Raw genomic sequence first — 19,247 nt, 5'->3', positions numbered from 1 at the left:
GGGTGGGGGTGGGGGGGGGGGGGGGGGGGGGAGTCAGTATACTAATGTCAGATAATTAATCTGCCTCTTATGTTATTGGAGTACACTGGTATGGCCAAAGAATAATTTAGTTTTTTTTCAATCCAATTCCTGTCGAGTTTTACAATATGTTGCATTTAGTCAGTCAGTTTTTTAGATGTCATACATTTTTCCTTATATTAGGGTCACATGTATCATACTGAAAAACTGTTATGTATTATAGATCCGATGTTTATACATTGTCCCTGTACACTACTATTATACAGATCTTGCATTGTTCTTATTGAATATGAAAGATGGGTAGCCATTTAGTAAACTTCATGTTAGCAAAATTAATTATATATAATCCATACCCTTAGAACATTTAATTTAGATGTAAACTTATTAAATTGTTTCATGCATGAGTGGTCAACCATTGAACTACCAAGTTAGTAGCGATGTTCAAACCTCATTGACATAAATTTGAAATGAATATGGTAATTCTGTGATTGCTGAGGTGTCCATTGTGACCCTTCCAACCTATATGGCCTTTACTATTCTGACTGGTCAGACCTCACCGAGAATAGCACACATTTTGATCAGGAAAGAGTTACTAATTTGAAGCGGGTAATAGAAATTTAGTAGCTGGTTTGAATTTAATCTTGTCATTATGATTTCATTGAATGTCAAAAGCACAAGCTCTGGTTATATACATGATTTTCCGGGCTATAAACCTCACCCAAGTATAGCCAAAAGGCTGGATTTAAGCAATTTTTTCTACTTAAATCCACATACAAGACACATCGTAATATAAACCTCAATATAATACAGTATGTGTTTGCTTGCCTACAATGGACAGCTCCAACTTACATGCAAATGTATGAGAGTGAAGAATTTGACTCTTCTCATTGGTGTATATCTTAAACACCACAGGTATGTAAGTTGTGATGTAGATTTTTTCAGTATATCAGTTTAACCCCCTTTGATTAGAACTCTTTTGAAAAGGAAATTCAAATACTGAAGATTTGTTTTCTAACATAACTCTTTAATGACATGCTAACAAAAATCTGTTCGAGTTTTTTTTATGAATATTAATTTTGTTTGTTTACATGTAGTGTGGGCTGAGTTTGTCGAGGACGTCCCTGCTTGGTCACTCCATGACAGATCTGTATAAATCTTCTGAGAACCTCTCCCTTCTGGCTGCTGGGTATGTATATATACAAGCTGAATTCCTACACTGTGCTTACTTCACTGGCATTATATATTGAGACTACTACTTTTCACAAATGTTTGAAGTCCAGTATAAAGTAGAACTGTAATACAATATGACTTTTATACCTTGTAGATCTCTACAACTACAGTCCAAACTCATTATCTTGATCTTGTATAACTTGAAGACTCTGTTTAATTTAAAGTATTTTGTCTGTACCGGCCAAACTTTTCACCAAAATTTGATCTCATTTGAATCAAATACTCAGAGAACATAGTTTCCCAACGGTCCTGCTGACTTCAAAATATCAAAGTTTGACTTCAAAATAATAAGTTTGACTGCATGTATTCAACAATATCTATTAGAAATTAAAATGACAATAACAAATTGTAAAAATGATATTAATGTTTGATTATAGATGTGATTGTAGTGAATGGTATTAAGATGGAGATGCTCAGAGTTCATCTTGTATTGTTTTTCTTTTCTACTGATATGCACATTTCAATGTTTTGATTTGAATTACTTTGAGTCGGACATTTTTGTGTGATGTGAATTAATGTGCTCTTTTGACTGTAAAAATGCAATGTTATTTGAGATGTACAAGTATTTATAATATACTCTTCAGATTCGAGTTAGAACAGAATAACAGAGATGATTTAGCCAAGCTTGACGACAAAAGGTGGGTTCTGGAGTTTTTATTTACATGATGTCTTACCCCATTTCTTAGCCTTTTTTAACCAGCATATGATATCATTACTCAATTAACTTGTTGTCTCTATTAAGACAATAGGTACCATTAAGTAGATACTACCGTCACAACATATTAAATGTGGGAAGAGGTCATTTTCTACGGACATATTTCATATTAAACATATTTTAAAATGCATTTACCATAATTACAGAGATAATTCATTTGTATGTGATATTATTTGTATTTTGAAACAAACAGGAAAGTGAAAATAACAAAACAATGGATTCTACATTTTTTAAGGGAGGGATTTGAAGTAACCCTTATTTGATTTAAATTGAATTAAACAAGACTTTTAATACAAGTGCAATTACTAACAAGGAATGATATTTTCAGTTTACAAGACAAAAAACTCACATAACGAATTAACACAAGAATAAAATTTCTGGATGGAAAAGGAATTAATAATTTCCTTTCACTTGAAAAATTATTTAGATAATAGTTAGAATTATTATATCATATATATATAATGTAGTTAATCTTATTTCATTGCGTCCTCTGTAATGTAGACCATAATTTTTAGTATTCTGTATTAAATTAGAGCTGAAACATTGTTGATATTTTGGTTGTAAATGGCATGCGTTGCTTTTGTTCGCAGGAATATGCAATATTTGCGTGCTCGCAATGTTCAAGTGTGAGTCGAAGTCTTCAGCTTTCTGTTGAATATTTCCCCCATGGTTTTCATTGGGTTGATTTGAATAACGATGCGATATCTTGTTGAGTTTATTCAGCTCTCTGCACAACACAAATTGATTAAAAAAAATATATAGATGCACAAATATTTTAAATGGAAAAAAAAAAATCAAAGAGGCATTACCATTTATGTCATTCAAGTCAATTAAATTGTGTTCTGTATCTTAATACTTTATTTATAAAAATTCAGTAACAAAGCTTTGTATAAATGCAGTAAAAGAAATTTCAATTGCACTGAAATGAAGGAATATTAATTATTCTTGAAAATTTAAATGAAAATTCCGAGTGAAATCAACCAAATTATTTTAAATTAGTAATAGAGATGGAAAATATCAAGGCTAGTAATGGAGCATGTGTAGGTGATGGGTTTTCATGTTCAACATATTATTTAGTTCTTTAGCAATATGTCAAACAATTGAAAAAGACATTACAGAAATCCAAAAACATATACGATAATTCTAGAAATCTTAAAAAAATCCATCTAGAATGATTCCTTAACACTAGAATTAAGGCAATAATTAATCCATTTCAATATTTGCTATTAATTTGAAAATTGATTTTAGTAAAACTAAATTTTAGGAAAGTCTTTAAAACTTAAATTTTTCGATAAGAACAGGTAATCTGATTGTTGGTAATTGATAAAATCATGTTTATGCTTTTTAGATGATTGATTAATTAAGCCTAAAGCAGTAAGAAATTCAGCTTTTAGAGTCTTGCTTTATTTCATATATTTTGCAAACAATAGTGATGCCTTAAGGTTTATTAATATTTGAAATGAAAAACAAGTCTTCAATGCCTTATTCATGTCTTTATATTTTACTAATATAGTAGCTTCCAGCAATATCACTAAATATTTTCAGTTAATAAAATGTCATGTTGTAAAGCTAGTTGAACTATATCTGTACCAATCAGTTTCAATCCTTAATAGACGGTAAAAAGTTAAAACATAATAAACATATACAATGAAATAAATGATTTTTTAATTTTTTTTTTTTTTTTTATTTTCTACGGTTGAAGAGAATTAAAAAAAATTTATATATTCTTCCAAAAAGATGAATTGGATCTTTATAGAAGACATATTTGTCGATAATTGTTACTACTTACAGAGAATATTTCCCAGCTTTCCCTCTGACAGTGTGCCTCTGCCCATTAAGAAGCAGCTATCTATAATAGAGTTAGAAGGATGCTGATCCTCAGCTCTAAACCTGCTTTTCTTTGAAGAATTTACAAATGGAAATCATTTCTACAAGTTTAAAAGCTTTTCTTTCAGTAGAATAGATTTAAGTGCCTGCTTGCTTTTTAAATTTATTTTCATGGATTTTTTAGAAAATTTGGTTTGTTAGTGGAGTCACAAGTGTAAAAGGCATCAAGATTTGAAATTCAACACTTTATTATATTTCATAGAAGAAGGATTTCTGCTTATAAAGTAGGCTAGGATAATGAAACCAAACAAGATTAGGGGTAGAAATGTAATTACTATCAAGAACTTTTTTTTCATTCTTTAATAAAAACATTACTTTAACTTAACAAATTTTGCACATTATTCACTGTTAACAGGGGTAATTTGTGAGGACAAAAATAAAAAAATTTAGGGTTGATAAAGATTCAGTATTTCATTCTACAATATTTGCCATACTCATGTCTGTTATAGAGTACAGATTAACGCGATGGAAAAGAGGCACAAGAAAGCAGATCAAGATCGGGACGAGGCCCAGGATAATCTGGAAAAATTTGTTCAAGAGAAAGAAGAAAGGCTTTTAATGATCCAGGAACAATTTGAGGAGGTAGAGGAATTTATAAAAGTATTTGGTTCGGAAAAGGAATCATGGAATAGTTGAGGGAACATTTTCTGAAATGTGTCGCCTACCGGAATACATGTAGTGACAATGTAATCTTGAGGCAGTTTTTTTAAAACATTATGAAGATTGAAATAGTTAATTTGATCAAATCCATTAAGGTTATCACAGTTTTTCAATAATTGCACCTTGTATTAACTGTTTGAACATATCAGAGGATTATAATATCAATTATTTATAATTATATCAAAGGATTAACTTTCACTTTTTTTAAGGTTTTTTGGGGATAACAGCAATTTAATTTAGGTAAATTAATGACAAAGTCGGTTATGTAAAATTTACCCAAGTTCATTTGTAGTTATTTACCTGAAAACCTGAACAAAGAATGAAAGTTAATCCTTAAATAATCACAGGTTCACAAAGTAAACATTAGAAAACCACTCTCTTTCCCTCCCACAGGAAATAAGTATTGGAGAAAAATTGAAGATATTGGAGGAAAAAGAAATTATGATTACTCAGCAAGCAGCAGCAACAACACAGAATCTAGAACAGGTAGAGTTCTCTATAGCTTTGCTCATGATGGTAGTATTTTTTTCATTTATAATGACCATAGAAATTTAGTGCAGGTAATATATTTAAGAGGATTTGAAATGTCTGCTTCCTTAATTTTCATATTCTGAATCATATTTAATGAATGTAAAGCACTGGGTTTATTTGGATTTTGAGGGAAAATAAGAATGGTTTAAATGAATATAAATGCTTTGCAGAAATGATAAGATCCTATATGTAGCTTCTTGTGAGCTTTTCTTGAGTGAGAATGTATAACAAACTAATAAGTTATGCTACATAAATCCATTTTGTTGAGTCTGTCATTTCTATAAAACATTCGTTTTGTAAACTAGTACTTCATTTTGAATGTGGAAATATCAGATGTTCTGTTAAATATGCTGGCTTGTACATCTTTTAAGTTATTTACCAGAAAACAAACGGAGGACCACCATTTAACTTATCCAAGGAACAAGTTAAGAAATACCCACAAGTTATATAATGATAGACAACATCTAGTATTTTTTTTTTCTATCAGAGTTTTATATTTCTGTGATGTGATTATGGTGACATTATCGGTTGATGTAGGAAACCAAATCCTCTCTGTATTTTATTTTGATGTCTTCTACTTACTACAGGAAAGTGAGAAAGTTAAAAGACAACATGAGGAGCAGAAATCACAACTCCAGGTCCTGGTTGGTAGACAGGCACAACAAGAGAAGTTAAAGGCTGACACAGAGGTTGAGGTCACAGTCAAGGTCAAGGATCTCATGGGTCAAAAGTCACAAGTAAGAGGCTTGGAATACTAATATGTATAAACTGTCAATTGTTTTCTGTATTAAAGTTTAGTACATTGTAGTACTGAATTGTGAAACAGATTTTATCAGATTGAAAAGTTCAGAGGTTGACTCTATAAGTGTAATAATGCAAATTAAATACGGTTGTATATCAATATCATAATATATAAAGACATAATATATTGATTTAAACTACTTTACTGACCTTGTTCATACCACTACTCAAAATAATGATGGTGATTACATTTTGTTGCTGTCAAAACATTAAAACGTGGAAAATTTGTTGTATCGGTCCTAATCACTATTGAGTAGAAATTTTCTTTTCATGAAATGATTAATTATAAAATATCTGTCCTAAAATCTCAAAAAGAATATAAATCGGGAATATTCAGTATAAGTTAACTGGTTATGTTTCATTTTTCATGCTTAACATGTAAATTTTTTGAGTCTGAACATCTGAAGAATTGTCTGAAATTGTCGGAAAATACCACATATTGTGTGGACCTGATGTGATGTTCAGGTAAAAACACTGTTGATTGAATAATTAATTAAAGCAGGGTGAATTCACAATCCTCATGATGATATGATTTATAAAATATATTCAATACATGTATGTTCCTTTACAGCAATATGCTTGCTAGTGCTAACTTTAAGGTAATATAATTACATTATCGCATATTGTCATCTTTAATTTTGTAGGTTGAACAGAAGTTGAATGCTGATGTGAATGAACTGAACGGCTTGCAATCTGATTTCGAAATCCGCAAAAAAAAAATATTGGACAACAATGAAGACGTAAAATCAGAAATTCTGTCGCTTGAACATGACAAAAGCAAATTTCTTACTCAGTGGGAGAAAGAAAAGGAGGCCATGACAGATACTTGGCATCCATCTTTAGAAGCAATTGCAGTCAAGAACAATAGGATAGAAGAAGCATGGAAGGATTTGTTAGAGCTTGAGAATAAGCATGAATTAAAGGCACAAAGTCAGCGGAACATGAGTAATGAAGAAAGAGAGAAATTCGAGGATGAAAAACATGAATTAGAAATGGCCAGAACTCTTTTGAAAGAGGAGGAAGAAAGAGTCACTCGTGAGGAGAAAGAGATAGTAGATGTTATAGAAAAGGAAATGGATAAAATGGAACGGATGAAAAGTGAGAGACTTCAAGAAATTGAAATTAAGAAACATAATTTAATACTTGACTCTGATGAAGATTTAAAGACAATGATTGAAAGAATCTCAGAAAAAGAAAAAGTTGTGACCAGGACACGTGACACTGTGAATGAGATTGACAAGGAATTAGTGTGCTGTGATAACATGCTAAGTGATGTTGTAGACTCTACTACACGGGAACTGGAGGAGCTAGGTCAGAGACGAGAGGCGCTCACCGCCAACATGATGGACGAAGATGCAGTCAGTAACACACTGACTGAGATCAGTAACAAGGTCATAGAGGTGGAGACAAAGTATAAAAAGGAACTGAAGACGATACAATCAGAAAGAGAAAGGTATATACGGCAATATACTGTAGGTGTATATTACCTTCTATGAAAAGAAGACAACACAGTCAGTTGTTGCTTTATTTCAAAATAAACAAAATTATTCAAAATCCATGATTGTATAATAAAGTTATTTTTGTGATTAAAAAGCAACAAGTCATTTACATGTGATTAAAAAGCAACAAGTCATTTACATGTGTTTAAAAAGCAACAAGTCATTTACATGTGTTTAAAAAGCAACAAGTCATTTACACAATTTGATTTTAAAATCTTGGGGAGAAAAAATCCCTTATTTCATTCTTAAGTGTAGATGTTTTTGTTATTTAAATTGAGTAAAATTTTTACAATATTTGAATATAGCTATTTAATGGTGAAAATAATACAGTATCATAAATAGATAGAAGTAAAACTAATGTAAAATTTCAAATCATTTATCAGGATTGAAAACCACTTATGTCTAGAAAAAATCTTCTTCTGAAATCTCACGTTTTACCTTTAAATGTTATTTTTGAGGTCTCTGAAAACATCAGAATACTTACAAAGTATTAAAATGATTTTAACATCCTTTTTTGTATAGATTGCTGATGAATAAAGAAGCTGCAGCATTGTGTGAAGCAGAAGAAAATGGCTGGGAAAGACTGTCAGAAGATGCCAGACTGGAGAGGAAGATAAAAGTAAGAATGAGACCTCTGTTGATATAAGGTCTGAAATACGTGTTTAGATTACTGAAAGAATTTCTGCAAAAAAAGTACAGAAATCTATAACCTGTTTTTTATCATAAAATGAAAACTTATTTTTTTTGGGCTCAGCTGTTCATGGCTGTTATCTAAGCATGAAAAAAAATTATATGTATACACTGTACAATGAAAAACTATGATCAAATGAAAAAATTGAAAATATCTTTTGATGCAATGTTCACTAGAGGATGTGGTATTGATTGATATGTGATGTTTTTTAACAGGAGATAGAAACATTGAAGAAAGAGGTAGAATCTGCAAAAGCAGATTTGGATGAAAAACAGCGTCGGTTTGAGGAGGAGCGGAATGCTGAAATGGATAAGATTGAATATGAGGTACTCAAACTGCAGGAGATGGAGAGACAAGAGAGGTATGTGTAATTTTGTAATACATCATTGGAAACTTTTAAATCCAAAGGTTTCAAGTGAAAATATACATTTACTGTAAAATGAAGCAAATACAAAAAAAAAACATAGAAAATAATTGGTCTATCTGTGCGGAAATAAACATTGTAGAAAGGAACCTGAGCCCTGCTTACCACTGAAGTATAGGGACATATAAAAAGTTTTGTTATTAGGCACAATTTAAAAAGTTTGGCTCCAGGCAACAACTCTAGGAAAAACTGTCAATGTGGGCCTGAAGCGATTACTGCCACATCATTAACTTTGTGGGAGATTTATTTTTCATAGATTTTGTGAGTACTTTATTTTAGTTTTTGGTCGTTAAAATCAGGAAAATTAAGCATCATGAAAATCCATGATTTTACAGTAAAATAAATTCAAGAGTGTTTGAATCAGACAATCTATAACTTCATGTGGATTTGTTGCAGAATAAATGCCTTGGTTGAGCAAGAGGTGAAGAGAAGAATGTTTGAGGAAAAAGTAGAGCGAGAGAACAGAAGGAAAATGGAACGAAAGAAAGAACAGGAAGACCGAGCAGAAGAGATACAGAAGATAAAGGAACAACACAACCGCGAAGTTCGCCAGCTGAAGGCTAAGCTAGAGAAAATCAGGTACGGTGTTCTATCAACTTGTACCTGTTGTCAAGGTCATCATTTACTTTCAGATTTAGGTCAGTAACTTATATTGCAAGACTGTTTTTAATTACTTTGATCGATAAACAAAGTACCATTATCCTCTGCTTTGATAACATATTTTGCTTGGTTTCAAACTATTGATTAAATCTCATGTATGTTCTAATATTCTTTCAAACTGTTATTATTTCTCTAAGATACTTTTACAGTACCAGGATAAATGATATTTTTTACAACAAAGAGTTGATGTACAGTGAAACCTCACTATTAAGACCACTTCGGGGACTGGACAAAAATGGTCTTAATAGTGAGGTGGTCTTATTAGTGAGGTGGATCAGATTGACTAGCAAGAACCGTTACTCTGTTTGAAATGAAAACTGTATATATCATATAGCAATGCACATGTATATTATTCAACAATTTTAACTTAAAGTTTGTTAAACTGTATATGAATGTTGAAATTCATGAAATGTAAGTGAATTATATAAATGTATATGTTAATGTAGATTAAAAATATCACTGTTGTCAGGACATGTTCAGACAGTATGATTTTGACAAAGATTAATTTTTGTACAAATTTGTTTTTTTAGTAACGGGAAACCTGCAAAGTCAGTAATGTCCAGCAAGTCTAACCCTTACGCCACAGTAATGGTGAGTAACCGTTTGTTAAAAGGGTTTGTAGCATGTCTAATGAAGCATCAGATACTGACCTTGTGTTAAAAAAAGAGAGAGAGATATTTTAAAAGTATATGCTGGTATATTGAAATGGATATATGTAACACCATTAAATTGAATGATAATACAAAATGGTTTTGTTAAAAATATTCACCAAAATGTATGAACTCTTGTCACAAAATGTGTATATGTGTATGGATGGAATTGTATAAAATGCACCATCATGAATATTACCACACAAATATAGTTGTTAACGTCTCTACTTCGTGTTTACTTCATTTAATCAATTTGATGTTTATGTTAAATTCTTTATCATGTTGTTGTATTTCAGTCGTCTGATACAGGGAAGGATGGCACTGTATCACCTCATTGTCACAGTGTAAGTACATACCACTCCATACAGCCTGAAAACTAAACACAATCAGTTGTTTCTTGTTTACAAAATATTTCTAATTAAATAATTAAAAGAAGATAAGCATAGAGACTAAGAACTAATAAGTTACCGAGAGGTTGAACTGGTATGAAGTTATGAAATCATCATCAAACAAATATTATGTGTTTAGTGATGACCTTAGGGTGTTCATTATAGGAATCTTGTCGTCATAAGTGATGGTAACATGTCTAAGTTTAAGGATGAGTGATAGCAGGATGTGTCAGATATTAGACAACAGGTGTATTTATACAGAAAATGCATACTTAAACCACCTGAAGATCCAAAACTTTTTTTTTGAGATATATTTCAAACAATAAATAGGAGCTGTATTATGCTGTACATTGCTAACCAAATGGTGAAATGGTCCGTTGTTCTGTTATCTTGCAAAGTGAAACTATGAAATGAAATTGTATTCCATAATCAGTAAAGGTTTGTCTGAGCTTCACTTCAGATTTTTACTGACTAAGCAACCAGATTTTTTTACTCAGTATAACAAATTTACTGATTGAATTCATTGTTTATTGGTGTTAAAACTACCAGAAATTATATTCTGCACCGTCAAAATCATCATCTGTGTAGAAGGAAATAGTGAGATCTAGAATACGTTGTGGAGGAAAAAAATCACAGCTTAAAAATTTGAATTTGTTTTGTTGTCTTTATAGATTGATACCAGGAGTAGTAGTCTAACAGTCTCTGGTGACCTTAACCTTCTCAAGGTCACCATTCCATCATACCGTCTCCAAGGTTACGGATCCGACCATCATTATGAATATGAAGTGAAGGTTAGTCTGCAGTCTCCAAAACACTGTTTATTTCAAGCTGATGTAGGATCACATGATATCCAGTATTAATCACTTGATTGCTGTTTTTATTACAGCGTAATACATCATATAGCATAGACTATTGTGACATCAGAAATAGTTAATGACAGGATGTCACGCTTTCATCAGATTACATTGCGATATCACAATATAGAGGACACTCAGTGTGATATAGAAAAGTATATTTTTTATAAATATTTGCCAAGATAAGTGATATAAGGAATCTTAATATTCGTTTCCATTTCAAATGTGTTTTATGAGATGGAAACTTATGTAAACTCCTATATTGATTGGATGATTCGGTGCATGACCTCATGTAATATGACCAATTTTGATGTTGGGATAAGAAAATGAAACGATGTCGTTAACATACTGAATTAATTACGATGCTGCAATGAAGACCAAATCTGAAAATTGTGATTCCAAATAGATTTTTTTTTTCTAAAAATCCCAAGTTTTCAATAATTTTAGTAAAAATAATGGTTTGGTGATCAAAAATACCTTAAACGTGACAAGTTTCATCTTTCTTTCAAATGGTAAGTCATATAGGATATGTAATAATTAAATAATAGCTTGTATTTTTTCTTCTCAGAGAAGTTCTTGGCTAAAAAAAAGTATTTCAAACCTCACTGAATGATTGTGAATGTATTGTAAATTTTTAGGTGATAATTGGAGATGATTCCTGGACAATTTATCGCAGATACAGCAGATTTAGACAGTTACACCAAGACTGGAAACGAAAAATTCCTGAGGTTTGTTTGTGAACATAGACTGTTATCATATTTACAATCAGTGCATAATTTACAAGCTTCATGCATTTTATATGGGGATTGATTTAACCAAGCACTTTGAAAATTTTTACATCATGTTTCTTGTCTACACACTTTCTATGTATGAGTAATATAAATCATTGGTAAATACTTATTAAAGAGGAATATGTTGCCTTCTGTAAGAGTAAATTAAGACCATTGATTAGAAATATTGCAATTAATTGATAACCTTGCAAAATTTTAAATGAATCATGTATTTTTGTGGGGTTCAAATATCTCTATTAAGTATATACTTATATACTTATGATTGATGGATATTTTTAATTTGTTGATTGATAATGCTCACAAAATTATTTTAAAAAGAATAATAATAAAATCAAAATTTCTGATTTTACAATAATTTTTCTGTCAAGGATGAGACTTAATTCTAAGGTGATTACATTTTACAGGTTAACTCACTGGTGTTTCCTCCGAAGAAACTCTTCAGTAGATCTGAGAAGGTGGTGGCAGAGAGACAGAAACAGTTAGAGGTTTGTTTAACATTTGTTATGGATACTGTCTGAAATGATAAAAGTTGTTTTCATACAGTTAATGCTAAATAGTGATGTAAATTCACCCTTCAAAAATCTTTTATCTCATAATTATACCTGACCAAATGGAACACTACAAATATTTAAGATTTTAAAGGGTTGAACTCTTTGGAAAAAAAACAAAGCAAAGCATACATTCTGAAATCTTCATGTAACAATAAGATAGCATATATTCTTAAGTCCTCATGTCACAAAAAGATGGGATATATCCTTAAGTCTTCATATCAGAATAAGATAGGATACATCCTTAAGTCTTCATTACAATAAGGTCATTCTTAAGTGTCACACAATAATGTAGTATACATCCTTAAGTCTTCATGTCACTGAAAGGTAGTATACATCCTTAGGTCTTCATGTCACAATAAGGTAGTATACATCCTTAGGTCTTCATGTCACAATAAGGTAGTATACATCCTCTTCATGTCACTGTGTTCATGGTCTTCATGTCACAATAAGGTAGTATACATCCTTAGGTCTTCATGTTACAATAAGGTAGTATACATCCTTAAGTCTTCATGTCACAATAAGGTAGTATACATTCTTAAGTGTTCATGTAACAATAAGATAGCATATATCCTTAAGTCTTCATGTCACAAAAAGATGGGATATATCCTTAAGTCTTCATATCAGAATAAGATAGGATACATCCTTAAGTCTTCATGTCACAATAAGGTAGTATACATTCTTAAGTGTTCATGTTACAATAAGGTAGTATACATCCTCAAGTCTTCATGTCGCAATAATGTAGTATACATCCTTAAGTCTTCATGTCACTGAAAGGTAGTATACATCCTTAGGTCTTCATGTCACAATAAGGTAGTATACATCCTTAAGTCTTCATGTCACTGAAAGGTAGTATACATCCTTAGGTCTCCATGTCACTAAAAGGTAGTATACATCCTTAGGTCTTCATGTCACAATAAGGTAGTATACATCCTTAAGTCTTCATGTCACTATAAGGTAGTTTACATCCTTAAGTCTTCATGTCACTGAAAGGTAGTATACATCCTTAGGTCTCCATGTCACTAAAAGGTAGTATTCATCCTTAAGTCTTCATGTCACTATAAGGTAGGCGGAACATGCATCCTGAAGTCTATGATTTACATGTTGTTAATTTTGTTTACAGTTGTACATGCAGAACTTCCTGTCTATCTGCCAGAGGACGCCATCTTGTTCCCTACATTCCTCCAATAACAAATATCTCACCAAACAAGTCTTGTGTGAATTTGAAACATTTTTCAAACGTGGGTTGTTTGAAGTGTCAAAACATGGTGCCACATGATAAGTCAACTTCATCCAAGGATTTTTCTACTCTGTCATTTAAATATAAGAGAATTCACCAGTTGCTTTGATCTTTGCTAGATTCTTGCTGAATTTTTGCTGTGTGTGACATATATTTTATTGCTTTTGCATCACACATCATTCCAAGCAATTGCTGAATGAACGGTTTCAGATGCTGTTTTATCACTTTAAAATGCTTTGACCTGTGTTTGCATATTTTTAAGCAACAGAAATGGCATTGTATTTAGAAGTAGTTTTTTTCTGACAAAAAAACTGTTTCTGATTAAATACGAAATAAGATATAAATAGCTACAATTGTGGAACAGTCAAACCCATTTAATGTGATCTTCAATTTTCCATGTAGAAATATAATTCATTGTAAAAATTTTCTGTAGTATTTGTTTAACATCCTTTATTTGTGGACTCATAGTAGAAATTTTTCTTGCTAGTCTAGACACTTACTATGGTTTTGGGTAAAACTTCAAGTATTAATATTGATTAAACCACAAAAACAATGTAAAACGACTTGTTCCACATAACATGTTTAGCTTCAGTCACAATCAACAAAGTCAGTTTCATGATCTTATTTAAAAAAACAAAAGTTTCACTTGTCAACATGTTTCAGGGTTGTTGTAGTGTCAATCCTTTTCTGTTTGCAAGAGATATGGAAACTGCAAAAAATCCAAATGAGGTTTTAGAAAAGGGGCCATTAACTGCATATGTGCCTGATTTTTTCACACAAATAAGACAAAGAAATTGAAAAAAAAAGAAACACAATTCTGGCTTTTAGGTAGTATATAGTTATCTGCTCTTGATATTAATTATTGTGTCATGTGTTTGTGAGAAAACAACATAATTGTCAGATGTTAAACACATGAAGGAAAAATCAATATCTGCCGATAAGAGCAGATAACTCTGCATTACAAAAGAACAGAATTTCCGCTATCAGAGTCTGACTCTTTTAATTTGTTTGCTGCTGGGTTATGCAATTTTGAGGTAGGATGTCCTTATAGTAACTGGTTGTTCACAAACTGAACAACATGTGGGAGGTCTGTCTTATGTTATCCAGAGCAGTTGGGGGTCAAATTGTCTTACCACAGGACATACTCACGACAAGAGAGGACAGTCCTTAATCTCCGATTTCTGAGAAACACTAATCGCCATTAAATGCCTTCTACATCTAGAGAACAAATGTACTTTATTTCTTTCTGTGAAGTTTGTAGCCTTAAGGGACCGAAACTGAAACACAATATCTCCAAGTGTTAGTCTGTTCTTATTGTGCTTCTATTGAAATAGAATTCTGATTTGTCTTCCTTGATGGACCTTCAAGGTCTTGCTTGATATCACAGAAATCTTTAAGCAAGTCTTAGCTTGGATTGGAGTTTTTGTGATGTTATCTGTAAGTTTAATGGAAAGTTTCTACTTACCTAGAGATATACTCATTTGTTTAAATTTGTTACGTAGAGACTAGGTAATATATATTCCTGTATATTTACTACATCGTATTATGAAATCTATATTTTTCTGATTGTGAAGTAAAATAAAGATATCTGATAAATCCAGTCAAGTCAGGTGGACTTAAACAAGATGGTGACATTCCACTTGGTAAATGTAGGATTGTTATGCATTATTATTTTATCATTGAGGAAGTTTATATTGGGGTTTTTTATGACAAATTTTATTCGTTATATTTTTTGCATAATTATTTAAGATATCTAGACGTATTAGAATTATTCAAATGTTATGAAATATTTAATTTTATATTCCATATCATATTTACATTTTCTAGTCCCATATACAAAGTATTTATCAAGGAATTATAACAGTTTTTTTCAATAATTTGGTGGAAAAATTAATAGATTTAATTGAAACTATATTAGTGAAAATATTAACATATTAACAAGTTATTTCTAGTATATTTTGAAGTAATTTTGAGATCAAGTATATACCATAAATCCTTGTAAATCCAGTCTTCTCATCTGAATATCCAGCTAGGCCATTTTGCCTTTACTGGTTTCATATTTTGGGGAACTAGGGATATTGGTTTATTAAGTAGAGACAGATTTGCTAATCTTATTTTGCTTTCTGACAAGCCTTAGCTAAAGCCTTTTAAGTGTTGATTCATTGGTTTCTGCACATCAATTGGCCCAAGATGCATCCCTTTTTTCCTGTAATTGGTAATCCAGATGTTTTTTCACGGAATAAAGGTGATTGAATAACTATTGTAGTTTTACTTTGCTTGGTTATTGTATAGTTATTTTTTAAGATGGAGCTTACTGATAAATAACCAAAAATGAGATATTGTTAAAGAGTAATTAGTTTTGTAGCTGTAATTATTACCGGGGTCTTAATTAAAGATTATAGTTTAATTGGTGATAGATTTCCTGATAAAAAGCTTGTTACATTCATTAATGTTTAGTTATTGATCTCATGAAATGATGGTCATTACAGTATTATCATAATTTTTTTGTTATTATTTATTTGTAGTAATCTTGTAGATTCAGGGTACTACTTTAAAAAAATCCAAAAAACTTGAAATTGATTTTTTTGATATGTTTGCTGTTTCTTTCACAATCACATTTTTGATTTCTCTTTATGTGACTAATTTATAAAACATCATCTCATTCTTTAACTTAATCTGATATTCAGAGGGTATAGAGGAGCTATACATACTGAATCTAATACAAGATTCTATTTATCACATCATGTTGTGTGATATGTTTTGCTCCCATTCATGAAAACATTTTTTCTGAGGCAGACAAGATATTTAAAATGGCAATATTATGACTCCAAAGAATATCCATTTTACCTGATATTCTTTCAGTGGATAAGAAGACTTTTGGTATCATTTTCACAGCACATCTATTTTTTTTTCGTGTGACTTTTAATTTCGCATAGATGAGTTGGATAGTGAAATAAAAACCAAAAGCATACTTTGGTATTTAAAGTATTTGTCACTTAAAATGAAGCCAGTACAAGGGATATGAAATTGTTGTGATTGCTTTAAAATTACATTACAGGGTGTTATGTTTGTAAATATTCTTCTTTAAGAGAAATACATAATAATTTGTAAAATAGAAGGGCCTGTTGTAACATTGTTAATTTATTCATACATTGAATTGGTTTATTATGCATGGTACATTATTTGTTATAATTGTGAAAATTTTTAGGTAGGATATACGTGCCTTTTTTCAATAGTGTCATTATTGTGATAGCTGAATGAAACACAGAAATGCCTGGATTTGGTTTTACAAACCATTAACAAATGTCATTTGGGACATCTTTCTCCACAGGAAAAACTTACACTTGGACAATTTTCCAGCCAAACTATTTGCCATAGTCCAAGCTTTGGTATCTGCAGTCTGCTTAAGTCAACCACAATTTTCTTCTTTTCTTCCATGCAAAATAGTTGCTGTACACAGACTTGCCAAACCTCACCTCAGTTGTTCACTTAACTTGTAAATAATTGTTTTTATGTAAATATAATGATAATATAAAGGATTTAAATTTTGTTTTAAGAATTCTATGCATTGTACTGACCCAACACCACAAGTTTTTTCTTGCACTTGGTCCAATACTACATTAAATAAGTGGGATAGGGGATTCATGCTGTGTTCAGCTTGAGGCTTACTCAGAAACGGTACCTTTAGTTTCATGTGTCGGGTCATACACCATGATGTGAACAAATTTTTGTTGTCTGTATATGAGATGGTTTTCAGAAAAATCGTAGAATATCCTTTAGTAAATATGTCATTAAAAATATTATGTGATGTTTGATATGTTATAAATACATAGATATATATATATGTATGTGCTATGTGTTCATGAGGAATACTCAAAAATCCATGTCTTATTATTGATATATATCTCATTGTTTTAACTTGATATTTATTACTGTAAATCCAGAAGCTTGTATGTTATCCAATGCACAAATCATATTGTTGGGTCTGGTTCTACCAACACATGACTATCATCTTACTATAATCAGCATACCTAGCTGTTTAATGGCATATTCTTCAGTTTAAAAAAATATTTCCTTTCAGGAACATGAGGTATGAAATTAAAGCTGATTTTTTTTTCAATATTGGCAAATTAAACTGAAGCCTTTTCACATCTGATGTTTAGAAAATAGAATTATAATTTCAAGCAGTAATAATTCAAAGAACATTTACACCTCATACCTAGTATTATAAATGTATTTTTGTGTCTTATAGCAAAAGTATAAGATGTAGAATTTTTCAAAATTTTTAACTGAAATAACTTGTTTCCGTACTTCAGTTTATAATAAAAAGATGTTCTTCACATTTCACACACAAGATTTCTGTTGAGGTGAAATATTTTGTTTAAGTTGATATGGGAAGAAGGACCTATATACATGCATATACCATGTAATGGTGTGTTTCAGTGTTTCTACATTATCATATCTGCTATATATGTTACCCATTCAGCAGATAAATGTTCGTTATATTGTGGAATATTAAGATTTGAAATATTACGTTTTCAAAGATATATTAAAACAACCACTATGCCTTATCAGTAAAATTATTCGTATATTAAGAAAATAAACTTATAAAGAATAATATCTTATTTATCAAAAAACATATCATCTGTATAAATATTTTTTCAAGAGTTTATTGTGATGAATTTGTATATTTGTTTGGAAAGACCAAGAAAAAGTGGTTATATAGAAAAATAAGGTAAATTTGATCAGAAAAATGTTTTATATATACCGAGGTTTAGATCCCTCATGTGTTGTTTACTCTTGTTTGTCATCGTTAACTTTTAAATTTTTTCATAAAGGTGTAAAATTGTGATGCAAGATGTTTGGCCAGGTTAATTAAAAAAAATAGGTGCGGTTAAAAAATGGTTGATTGGTTAATATTTTGATTTCAACTGTATCAAATAAAAAGTGGAAACATATACATAAGTTTTATGTTGTTCAGTCCATCATTACACGTTAATTTCAGAGATGTTTGCTGCATCAATGATATGTATTAGTGTTGTGTTGATATGCCTCTCCTAACTGATTTAAAACGTTTATATACTCATCATCACTTATCACTTTGGAATGATGGAGTTCATAAATTCAAATATTCAACATTAGATATCAAGTAACAAGTATAGAGTTTATTTCAAGGAACAACTTTTCAAAAGGTCTACCTCATAGATGCAAAGCTATTCTGAAAAAGGAACTTCAAGATATTTTCTATTTTGAATTTGGTATCACTATTGATATTACCGGACATCAAGTGCATTTCACATTATCTTCACTGTATACATGGTGAATGAATTTCATCAATCTTTGACAATCACTAAACCAGCATTTGATAGTAGGTGGTATTTTTATGTGCATTTAGTACTGGTAATGTAAAGTTGGACCCGAAAAATTGTCTCGGTAAGACAATTGTTCACAGAATTCTAGCTTGTCTCTATACATAAATATGGATTTTTTTCTCCTGCTTGACGTAGCCATGTTTTTCGGTTTGGGTCAGGCTGCAACAAGTGCCTTGTTCTGCTTCTGTCTGCATGATTATTTTCCATTCTCAGAGCACTTTCCAGTAGCATGCCTCTTTATTACACTAAATTAGGTTTTGAATAGTCCATTACTTTGCTGTGAAGAG

The 19,247-nt window shown here is 30.9% G+C and overlaps 1 protein-coding gene across 1 annotated transcript in view; it reads left to right on the top strand.

Annotated features, from left to right (window-relative positions):
• Positions 1 to 13,823, top strand: part of LOC132558402 (kinesin-like protein KIF16B) — a 28,608-nt gene extending 14,785 nt beyond the window's left edge. Inside the window, exons 21-35 of the mRNA XM_060222957.1 lie at positions 1,113 to 1,204; positions 1,833 to 1,886; positions 4,300 to 4,432; positions 4,904 to 4,996; positions 5,629 to 5,778; positions 6,487 to 7,295; positions 7,864 to 7,960; positions 8,248 to 8,393; positions 8,853 to 9,035; positions 9,647 to 9,707; positions 10,063 to 10,110; positions 10,827 to 10,946; positions 11,648 to 11,737; positions 12,205 to 12,285; positions 13,472 to 13,823. Coding sequence (XP_060078940.1) covers positions 1,113 to 1,204; positions 1,833 to 1,886; positions 4,300 to 4,432; positions 4,904 to 4,996; positions 5,629 to 5,778; positions 6,487 to 7,295; positions 7,864 to 7,960; positions 8,248 to 8,393; positions 8,853 to 9,035; positions 9,647 to 9,707; positions 10,063 to 10,110; positions 10,827 to 10,946; positions 11,648 to 11,737; positions 12,205 to 12,285; positions 13,472 to 13,627 — 2,313 coding nt within the window. The 3' untranslated portion in view covers positions 13,628 to 13,823. The remainder of the gene's footprint in view (positions 1 to 1,112; positions 1,205 to 1,832; positions 1,887 to 4,299; positions 4,433 to 4,903; positions 4,997 to 5,628; positions 5,779 to 6,486; positions 7,296 to 7,863; positions 7,961 to 8,247; positions 8,394 to 8,852; positions 9,036 to 9,646; positions 9,708 to 10,062; positions 10,111 to 10,826; positions 10,947 to 11,647; positions 11,738 to 12,204; positions 12,286 to 13,471) is intronic.
• The last annotated feature ends 5,424 nt before the right edge of the window (positions 13,824 to 19,247 follow it).

This window comes from Ylistrum balloti, unplaced genomic scaffold, assembly GCF_031769215.1.
Source record: "Ylistrum balloti isolate Yb309-2 unplaced genomic scaffold, AGI_CSIRO_Ybal_v1 Utg370788, whole genome shotgun sequence".
NCBI lineage: Eukaryota > Metazoa > Mollusca > Bivalvia > Pectinida > Pectinidae > Ylistrum > Ylistrum balloti.
Note: the sequence above shows the minus strand (reverse complement) of the source record. Positions and strands in the feature narration are given on the sequence as shown.